Here is an 11448-nt window from a genome sequence, read left to right as displayed (position 1 = left end):
CATCTAAAGGCCTCCAATGTAGTCAAGCAAAATAATTCTCAGAAATCTGATTTTCGTGTTGGCACATCTGAGACTCCAACATCAAAGGGTTTTTACTACGATTAATTTAGTTAAAATTGCCAACGAGAAAGGAGCACTAGTGGATACCCATGGTGTGGGATGACAAGAAGTTATAAATGTCAAGGTTTTGGACACTTCGCTGTCCACTGCCCGATGAAGGAGGCAACAAGAAATCCGTGGAAAGGACATCATGCTGAAGGACAGTACGAATTTGACTGGGGTTTTTTTTTACAATGTGAAATTCTAAACTACTCTAATCTAATGAGACGGAGTTTCGACGGGTAAAACATCTGCAGATACATTGTAATTTTTGGATTTGTAATACAAGCTCAGACAAATTTCTATTCACTCTCCAAAGTCATGGAATTCAAATTTAACTAATTATCTAAAAAGTGTACAAAATACTTCTTAAACTAAAAAAAGAAAATTTCTAGAAAACATCCTCAGAATTCTAACCAAAACAAGTTAGCACTTACCGAAGTTGAGGGAGGGCCTTGTAGGTAACAGACAAGGCTAGTGCATATACGGAGATTTTAAGCTCACCATCACAATTCAGTCGCTAAGAAAAGAACATGCTTTCACCATAAGAGGCCTTTGAGACATGGAGAGAACTTCTATACTAGATTTACAATCAATTATTAAAAACGTATAGCGGATGAAATATACACGGTACACAGCTTAAGTAAATACGGCAATCCATGCTGTGCAAATAAAAGAATAGAGGAGCCGATTCCAGTGGCTTGAACTCTCACCAAAAGAAAGAATGTTCGGAAGCTCTGTCTCTACCTTTTAACTTACACAAGGATGCCTTTAATACAATCATATTGAAAGTAGTGGTTGTTTCTCCGGGACCAAGCAATGATCAATCTGTCCAATAGCATTCGGGAATTTCATCTACTAGCCAGGCAAAAGCATTTGCTTAATGTGGTTAGTTGTGAAAATGATTTGGTAATTGCCGTGATCTGAAAATTATACTACCCATCCAGATCCAAAAATTCATCATAGATTCTACTGCTACCACTCTCTAATAGAGCTTTTGCATTGACTTCTCTGCCAAATCTCCAGACATAATTCAACCCAACAAGCAGCTCTGTTATTGTTGCTTCTGTCTTTTGTTGATTTGCAAAGTAAAGGGTTTGTGCCAAAAGCACATGTGTCCTGGAAACCAAGCTTTGCTGTTCAAAACTCCTCTCGGATTGCCATCTTATCATATTATGAGCAAGAGGTGCCAGCCACTCTAATATTCCTGTCATTGCCTCATTCCACTCTCCAGCAAGAACTGTATCATAAACTGATGAAGTCAAGCTCTTACTGTACGGCTTTAGTCTGGCCCTTAATGTAGCTCTCACACTCGCAGGCAGCATATTGTACAGGTCATCTCTCGCATCAAGACCAATCAAGTGAGGAGATGCAACTAACTTCTCAATTACGATGATAACGTTTGCATAGTGCAGTGCTAAGGCAGCAGCACCAAGGGTTTCAGGTGGGGCATCCAACAACCTGTGCTTGGAACTGAAGATTGATGAACTAGGATGACTTTTGTTGCCAGAAGCTAGAATGTCTGCATTGGCATCTCTGGCTACATTGAGAATTGCTGAACGAACATCATTTGAACTCAAGTAGCAATTGGTGACGGGTGAATTGTTTGAAGTTATCATGCATCCTTTGAAAGGTCCAACTTGAGTCAACCTATTGGACTTTGTGTGTGATTTCTTCCCATGATTAGTGTGTGAGTGATTCCACAACTTCCTGATGGTTCTATTCGTTGCAGCAATTGCGCCTGACTTCGTTGTTGACCTCCCAAGAGGGCCCGAAAAAAAGTTGACATCTCTATTCTTTCCCGAAATAGGGCCTGATTTTGTAATTGAGTCACCAAGAGGACCTGAATAGCAAATGTTGGTTTTATTTGTTTCCGATATTGGCCCTGATATAGCACTAAACCTCCCAAGGGGGCCTGAAGCAAATCTTGGAAGACCATTCTTAGGTGGACGGACTGAAGATTGCATTAATGCAGAAACTGAATTGCTACGATTAATGTGATCAGAATTAATAATTCCAGAATCTTTGGTATCACCAGCATCAATCATCTGTTGAATTCCAAAGACATGATTGATCCTACTGAACATTGTGAAGAGAGATCTTGCCAATAGGAGGACTATGTAATCATAAGTCCTGTTCCACAGAGAGACCTCTTTCAAATTCTTCACCTCCTGCTGCTTCCACACTACCTTCTTCTGAAACTCAAGCAAATTCACACCATCTAAGTCATCATTTCCCTTCATTCTCCTCAAATTTTGTTCAAGCTCGGTAAGCACTTCCATCTCTTCATACAAATTTGCATTTGCTGAAATGAACTTCTCCATCTTCTTAGCTTTCCTTTCCATCTTCTTCCATGAAAATTCCCATCCATAAGGGTCAATACCATTATTGATCCACTCAGTAAAAGCATTCTCAAAACTCTTCAATGTAGGATCAGTACAATTTTTGGCAAGCCTGGCCACAGATTTTGCCACGCGGACCATATTCTCAATCAATTCGGCGCATATCAACCCTACAATGAAGTCATCATCATCTGACACAAGCTTTTTTATACCCACTGAATTTGTGATTTCTTCTCTTAGCTTAGTAACCTGTTTATCACTCAGAAATTGCCATAGATGGACCAGCTTAGACATCAAGCTTGCAACTTCAAAGGCCAAAACTCCAACCACTGCTTTCTCAGGCCCCTCATGCTTCCTTTTAGTCTTCCAAAGACTGCGAAACCACGATTCCGCAACCATCTCTTACACCCAGAAAAGGTTTTGATAAATGATCTCTAAACCAAACCCCACATCATATTTCTTGATCCTGCAAAAAATATATAAACTAATGATCAAACGATTAGGTCAAACGGCTAAAATTCAGCGCATTAACTTGAAGAAACACCCAGACAGCTTCCTATCAAAAATTCAATTACCATAATGCTCTCCCAGGTTGCTTGTCTACTACATGAAAAGTAGAGAAGGGGGAGAAGGGGGAAGCATAATTCGGATACTAAAATTTTGGTACGCTGGAATTTGGGTAGAATAAAAAAACTAAGTTTTTTTGCTTCTGTTTAGTGGTTTCAATTTTTTGAGAAGTAAAAGAATACTAGGATTTTAAGAATTTCATGCATCCAAGATCCACAAATCAAAAGAAAAGAAAACTACTCCTCTCAGAAGAACCTATTCTAGAAGTATTGGTAAGAGAAAAGTCTGCTTAGCTAATGCATGAAATGGCAACCCCGTAGACTTTTTCTCACAACAACTAACCTCATAATTCATTAAAAAAGAAAAGCAAACCCCCCAAAATCACAAGAAAATAAATCTTTGGGCAAACAGTTCATAACAATATGTGACATAAACCTAAAACCCAAGATCAAAATCCCATTCCATAAATCAGCAAAATTTCAAGATCCATTTTTCAGAACCCAAAAAGTTTATTTTCATTACATTTCTATAAAATTTCTGAACTTTTTCTTTCTTTCTACTTGGATAATTAAGAAATTTATACAATGAAAAGATTAAAGCCAGATTTACTGATTTAGATAACAGCGTCAGTTGTATAACCAAGCAAATTCACAAACACTATAAGCATCAACCCAGATGTAGACAACTCTGTTTTCCAATTTCTTTGTTCAAATGAACTTAAACAAGAATAAGTGTACGATCATATGCACAAAAATTCATAAACAAAATATATAAACATGTCATAAAGCTCACCGATCATATGAAGAAGAAGTAACCGACGAATCTTTCTACCCAAAAATTAGGGGAGAGAGAGAGAGTCCAGCTTAGAGAGAAAGAGAGAGAGAGAGAGAGAGAGGAAGTAGCGGGGAAGCTGCACTGAGAGCTTCCGCAGCCCAAATGGAAGAGAAGCAGAAAATAAGGAAAGACCAAAAACGAGTGATATTTAAGATACATATCCTATTAATAACTAATCCTTTTGGTTTTGCATTTTCTACCCTCTGTCCTCTAAACATTTACACCTACCTACCCCCAAGTTTTTGTGTCTTGCTAACTTTGTCCATTCTTTTTCACAAATTTATCTTCTTTGTCCCCTTTAATTCTTTTTTGTGTCAAAAAAAAAAAAAAAAAAAAGGAAGAAGAAGAATTTAGCTCGAAGTATTTCATAATTGATTCATTGTTTTTCTTGAATCCATTTCTATGTATAGGCTGCGTTTGCTTGCCTCAAATCCATATTTGGAATGAGAAAGGGTTCATTCCATTTGTGATTTTAGTTAAATGAGAACTTCAAGGACAACTAAAAGAAAGATAATTAATTATCTTAAAAAGGCATACAACAAATTCAATTAGGGCATATTTACTTATGAATCGGAGTAACTATGGATTAGATTAAGCATGAACCAGATTAAACAAGCATCAGAGTCATGCATTTCATCCATCATGAATCGAAGTGAAAAACATTTTGATTACGAAAATGCCATTAAAAAAATATGTTTTTTTTTCTCCAAAGACCACTACAATTTTCATATGAAAAAAAATAGATTTGTGAGGGGTTTTTTTTGGCATGAAAAACTTGATTCCCTTTCACTATTGTCCAATCCCACCTCCCCTCTTTGGAATCAAATCTCTTCAATATCAGGAATTAGAAATCAGATTTGTTATGGGGCGCATATTACTATTCATTCCACCAATGTAAGTAAACAAAGAAGTCATTCAGAATGAGAATGACTAGAGGTAGCAATATTGTACATGACTCATTAACTCGACATGAATTCGTACAAACAATTCAATATTTGGGTCTGAGTTATTGTGTTGTGTTGATATCGTGTTGACTCGTTAGCCACCCATTAAGCTATCGTATCGTGTCAATTTGCAAATACCCGTTAAGCTCAGGGGTATTTTGTAAATTTATCTTCTTCTTTTTTTCTTTTTCCTTTTTCTCTTTTTCTTCTCTTTTGTCTTTTCCTCCACTATAATTATGAAGCAGAAAACCGTCATCAATCAAGAGCATCAATTTATAAGGAAGAAGAGGAACATACTAGGAAGGTTTCAAACCCGAGCTCTCAAAGAAAGGTCAAACTCATTAATAGGGTGGTATCACAGATACCCCTATTCCATCTCTCTCTCTCTCTCTCTCTCTCTCTCTCTCTCGCACACACACTCTCATCCTCTTCCAAATCTAGACGCTATGATTGTTTGAATATATATATATATATATATATATATTTTTTTAACTGGTTGATTTTTTTTAATTGTTTAATATTTCTGTTTTTATTTTTATTTTTATTATTTTTGTTTTGTTTTTAATTCTTAATGGGTTATCGTGTCGTGTCGTGTGATTTGCGAATTGTAACAGGTCGTGTTCGTGTTTGACATTTTCTACAGGTTTTCTTATTGTGACGTGTCGTGTCAACCCGTTAAGAAAAGCGAGTTGACACGAACACGACATGAACACTGAAAACACAACACGAATGCTAGGTCTAAGAATGACTGCTATTCTACTCAACCACTTTGGTTATGTAAACATGCCCTTATTTAATCTAATACACGAAATGCAAAAGTACAGCTTCTACCATTTAAAACATTCAATGTGAATAAAAATAAACGTAACCTTTCAATCTGTTTTATACTCTCTCTTTTTTTCTCAACAAATTGAGTTGTTTAATTTCTTCATTACGATGGATATAGGTGAAATGTCGACTATATTACAAATGTCATCATGAATTGTAGACTTCCATGCTCCGTTTGTTTGGTTGGGATTCTAATCATGAATGAAAATTCGTTTCTCATTCCATCACGACATGATGTTTGGCCAATTTGGAAAGGAAACAAGACAAAGCAATTGATATACAACAAGAGACGGGTCAAATGATGTATAAGGCTATAAAAACCACACACACACATATATATATATATATATATATATATACAGTCCCCTTCTATTGAGGATCCCTCAAATAATTTTATTTGAGGGACGCCCTTTAGGGTACCATACAATTTTTTTCCCAATGATCCAAACCATCTATTTTTTAGGTCTTCATTCATAGATCATCCTTACAAAAAATTAGACAAATCGGAAACCGTTTCGACATCCAATTGTGTCCTACAAATTCAATGAACACGGTGCTTCAAGAAAGTACTAAAATTTCAATAAATCAATTGAATGGTCAAATGATATCGGATTCAAGTGATTTTTTGTAGAGATGATCTTTGAATGAGTATCTACAAAATAGACGGTTTGGATTAGTGAAATACAATCCGGAGTGGGGCCTACAAGGGGTGTCCCTCAAATAAGCTTATTTGAGGATCCTCAATGGAAGCTCTCTGTATATATATATATATATATATATATATTGGTGTTTCGGATTGCTCGAGCACTCAAGTAAATAGTGAATTTTGGTAAAGTGCGATACAAGTTTCATGTTTCATTTTTTAAGGTTGGAATAAGTAGTATTTTCATTGTAATTAAGTTTAGGGTTTAGGGTTTAGTTTTGGGAACTGATTTTCCCACTCATCTTTTGTTCATTTATACTCTTTTTGTTGGAAATTGTACGTTCTCACTCCTCTTTTGTTCACTTACCACTTACATTTCTTTTTTTGTTATAGTAAAAAGTACTAGAAAAACATGAGAGTGGGAAAATCATAAGGGAGTGTAAATGAAAAAAACAGGGAGCGGAAAAATCAGCACCCTTAGCTTTCTACGTTTCCTTTTGCTAATTAAATTTCCTTATTCTGTTGGGGCTGATGTGTATTATACAAACAAACATCTTCTTCTTTTTTGGGTCAAGATACAAATAAACATCATGTTTATACAATTCCCTTTCACTATTCTCCAAACCCAAAGAACCACTCGGCACCCTTGGCACGGGGCCTCTCTGATGTAACCCAAACGACAGTTTGCTACTTTCAAAGATAGAATTAATTTTGTTATACTCGTTCAGTCATGATACAAACAAAAGGGAAAGACTATTGGAATTGACAACCTGAAGGAATCAAAGGAAAGTGTTATGCAATTTCATTACAATCAATTTGTATATCTACTTTCAGCCCGCATTTGTTTGATTGTTCAATAATATACTGATGTCAATTTCTGCAAGAAGCGTATGGTAAAGAAGAGCACGGCACAGCGACAATTAGTACCAAAATGAATCAATCATGAGCAAAAAGAAAAAAGTAAAAAATTCCATTAAAAATATAAATACATTAAACTGTAAGGACTGCAATGCAAAACCCCGATCGAGGGAGAGAGAGACCCGTCGCAATCATTAATGGCGACCACGCGGAAACATGGCGTTTTACCGTTCTGTCCCCAGCCTTTATTGTATCTGCAAAGCGGGTCGGGTCATGGCGTACGGAGGGACCGACATGCAAAGCAAATGTGTAAAAAGCCGCCAAATCGATCCGACCGACGATCCGGGAATCAAGAAAGTTGAATTCACATGGAATGCAAGCATGGTGCTAAAAAACAGAGAGAGATTCAAAAGGCTTTCACCACACCAACCTCACTAATTAAATCCTTGGTAGTTGCCTAGTTGATATTATCTTCTTATCCCAAAAGTCCAAAAACACCTTTTGTTTTTTTAATTTCTTTAATTTGGATTGATTGTCTTTCTTGGTCACTTTTTTTTGGATGGTTAGTGCAAACTCAACTTAATTAGGGAATGTTTTAATGAATTTTAATTAAAATTTGACTGACCAATATGGGCTTATTTGCCTAACTCATGCTTTTTTAATTTAAAATTAGGGCATGCTTAGTTGATGGGTCAATTTTGTTTATCTCTGTCTTTGTGCCAAGGGGACCCAAGAAGAGACTATGGTGGCAATTACTATTTATAATATTATATGGGGGTAGTTTATTATTACAGTACATGCCTCTGATTTGCAGAAACAAAGAAAGTTGAAAGTTGAATGATTAACTCTCATCATGAGAGTAAACTTGCGTTTATCACTTTTTTAGGTAGATTGTCATAATTTCTTTTTTAAGTATAAGTTATAATTTAAATTAGAATGCAGAGGATTCGGATATGAGACCATTGGTCTATAACCATGATAATTTGTGGAGTCATGCAACCATAATCCTCGTCTAGTACTACATTTCATTGATGAAGAGTAGAGAATTGATGGATCCTATACAAGAAGGTTTGGTGGTGGTGGCCCCATCTCATGTAATATCATCTTTGAGACATACTCGATGTTAATTAATCCCTTAATTAAGTTGATTGGTTGTTCGGACGATTCTAGATTATTTCACTTCCATGGGTTATTTGTCACCATTTGCTATGGCACAGACCTTCCTGTTATGGATGGTGCGTCCAATACATTCTAAGTGACATTGTGACACTAGGATTATCATCAATATACTTGATCCTTTTAATTTATTATGACTAACATCTATATATTTTGGCCAACAGAGTCTAGCCTAAAGGAAAAGGGCCTTAACTTGAAGATTAGTAGTCTCATGTTTGAACTTCATAACACCTTAATTGTGTGTGTGTGTGTGAGAGAGAGAGAGAGAGAGAGAGAGAGAGAGAGAGAAACCTCCATCCCCTCTAGTTTACACTATTACTTGTACTAAAAAAAGGTCTAGATAATTTGTGTGCAAAAGGAGCTAGTAATAATAATAAAAATCTTGTTTGTACCTTGCACCAAGGGGCTTGATATTTGACATCGGCGTTAGGAGGACTACGGTGCCCTTTGGTACCCTCGGTCGAATGGCAAGACTTGTTCTTGAAGCCCATTTTTCGTTCTAAGTAAGGACTCCACTATTTAGGGACACATATCACCACTTCGTGTCACATCTGGAATCCCTATTGAAGAAAAATGTGAACCTCCCAACATAATTTCACCACAACTAATTAAATAATGGGGTTTTATTATTTTAAGTTCGATCCATTCGAGACACAGAGTCTCTTAATTACAATCCCTTGCTTCAAAGGAAAACCCTTTGATTCCATAATAAAGAAACATAACGTGTGTGTTTGGTTTTGTTGCTGCCCCTAAGTCGAACCTCAGGGTGCCTACGTATCCATTGCGGGAATCAAGCCACTCGTAGTTCAAAGAATTGCAATGAATAAATGACTCATTTTGAGGGAAATTTGATTTGAATTGAATTGAGAAGTGTTTGAGTGAATTTAGCCGAATACACCAGGGATTCGATATGAAATTGTGTTTGGGGGCGATTTGGTTAAGAATAAACTAGGGATTCTGTTAGTATTTAAGATTTGGACGGTTGCATCTAGATTGAATCTCTAGATTGCCTACGTACCCTTTCGAAGGGATCAAACCAACGTAGTTCGGAATTGATTTGGAAATTAATGGGTAAGTGTGACCTACTAATTAAGAATTTGTGTCTTTGAGACAATTTGGAGATGTTGAAATTTTCATAGATAAATGACTCATGAGAAAAATTGGAAATTAATAGGTAAGTGTGGCCCACTAACTGATAATTTGTGTTTGAGATATTTGAATTTAATCTCATCGAAATTTACATGGGTAGATGACCTATGGGAAAAATTGGATGGTTTTACACAATTTTTCTTACTGTCAATGTCCAAGAAAATAATGAGCAATTTTGATTAACCCACTAATTTTCTAAACTTGACATTTGCACTTGGAAAAGTGTTTTGGCAAATTTGGTTAGGATAAACTAGGGATTCAAATTTGGTTGCGGTTGTGTCTATTGGGATGCTAGACTGCCTACGTGCCCTTGACGAGATCAAACCGACGTAGTTCAAAATTTAGAAATTAATGGGTAAGTGTGGCCCACTAATTTAGAATTTGTGTCTTTGAGACAATTTGGAGATTTTCATATGTAAATGACCTATGGGAAAAATTGGAAATTAATGGGTAAGTGTGGCCCACTAATTGAGAATTTGTATTTGAGAGATTTGAATTTAATCTCATTGAATTTAATCTCTTTCGAAGGGATGGTTTTGTAGCATTTTTCTTATTGTCAATGTCTAAGAAAAATAATGAGCAATTTTGATGAACCCACTAATTTTCTACAATTAACATTTGCATTTGGGAAAGTGTTTAGGCGAATTTGGTTAGGATAAACCAGGGATTCAAATTTGGTTGCGGTTGCGTCTAGTGTAGAGGTGTCAACGGGACGGGCCGGCCCAAGACGCACGAGCTCAGCCCATTTAAATTAGGCACGGCATGACACGCGCACGAATATTAATGGGCTGTGCTCGCACGGCACGAAAACTTGGGCTGGGCCGGGATAAAAGTGAGGTCCAATGGACCGGGCGGCCCATGGCCCGAGCACGCTTCAAGCACAGCACGAGCCCAAGCACGACCCACTTAACATTTTTTTCTTTCTCAAAAGTCAAAATGCAATCATTTGACATCTAATGTCATTATTCATATGTTTTTTTTAATCATAAATATATATTTGATGTCTTTCATTTTAGGAAAATTACTTGGGTCCTTAATTAATTAAACATATCAACTACAAATTAATTAAACAACATTGGACTTGATATCTAATCAGTACATATGACATATATGCTTCTCTTATAATAAAAGCAAGACATTATTTCACATATAAAATAATAAATTGTTTAAAGATGAAAAGTTGAATTGGACTTTGTAGAGTTTGACACTTTTGGCCCTCCGTCATTTCATATTGTTTGGATGTTTATAATTTGAATTATCTAGTGGAAAAAAAAAATGAAGTGAAAAAAATTCAAATTAAATGGATTTTTTCTTGGGCCCGAGTATGGTACGAGCACGAGCACGGGCACGACATGAGCCCAGCCCGGCCCATTTCAATATGGACATAGGATTTGGGTCTGGCCGGGATCAATGATTTTACTAAATGGGCCGGCATGACACGACCCGATAAATTAAATGGGCCGGTCCGGCCTGACACGAAAACGTTAAAAGCACGAGTTTAAATGGGATGGCCCGTTTGACACCTCTAGTCTAGTGGGATGCTAGACTACCTACGTACCCTTGACGAGATCAAACCGACGTAGTTCCAAATTTTGATTTAATTTGCATGGTTTTGTGCCATTTGGGCTTGTGACATGGTTTTGTACCACTTGGGTTTTGGCATAACTTTCTACCACTTGGGATTTGGCGTGGTTTTGTACCACTTGGGATTTGGCGTGGTTTTGTACCACTTGAGATTTGGCGTGATTTTGTACCACTGGGAATTTGGGGTGGTTTTGTACCACTTGAGGCTTCACTTGAGGATTTAGGAATTAATGGGCATTTTTGAAATTTAAGCCCATTAATCGATAATTTGCAAACTTGAGACTTTGCACCAATTGTTCACCAACTGGATTTTTAATGGACAAGTCTATTAAGTTTGAGACTTATAATGAACAAGTCCATTGTATTTGAGGCCGTCAAGTCATGGAATGTCGGCTTATATAAGTTTGAGACTTATATGTCACAT

At 36.6% G+C, this 11448-nt stretch overlaps 1 protein-coding gene across 2 annotated transcripts; it reads right to left on the bottom strand.

The window, feature by feature from the left end:
* Positions 1–620: 620 nt before the first annotated feature.
* On the bottom strand, positions 621–3981 carry LOC103331198 (type-1 restriction enzyme mjaxp r protein (DUF668)). 2 transcript variants are annotated; one of them, XM_008233807.3, is made up of 2 exons: positions 3801–3981; positions 621–2907 (listed from the first exon to the last, which is right to left on the bottom strand). In XM_008233807.3, exon 2 carries the CDS (start codon positions 2838–2840, stop codon positions 1035–1037), a length of 1806 nt encoding a protein of 601 aa, XP_008232029.2. In that variant the 5' UTR covers positions 2841–2907; positions 3801–3981; the 3' UTR covers positions 621–1034. The 2 variants fall into 2 exon arrangements, with proteins under 2 accessions (XP_008232029.2, XP_088908368.1); XM_089052242.1 differs by having other exon boundaries at positions 621–2925; positions 3801–3965.
* Between the last annotated feature and the right edge of the window lie 7467 nt (positions 3982–11448).

This window comes from Prunus mume, linkage group LG5 (assembly GCF_029339155.1).
Source record: "Prunus mume cultivar Tortuosa linkage group LG5, ASM2933915v1, whole genome shotgun sequence".
Classification (NCBI taxonomy): domain Eukaryota; kingdom Viridiplantae; phylum Streptophyta; class Magnoliopsida; order Rosales; family Rosaceae; genus Prunus; species Prunus mume.
The sequence above is the reverse complement of the archived record's forward strand: the minus strand, read 5'-3'. Positions and strand labels throughout refer to the sequence as shown.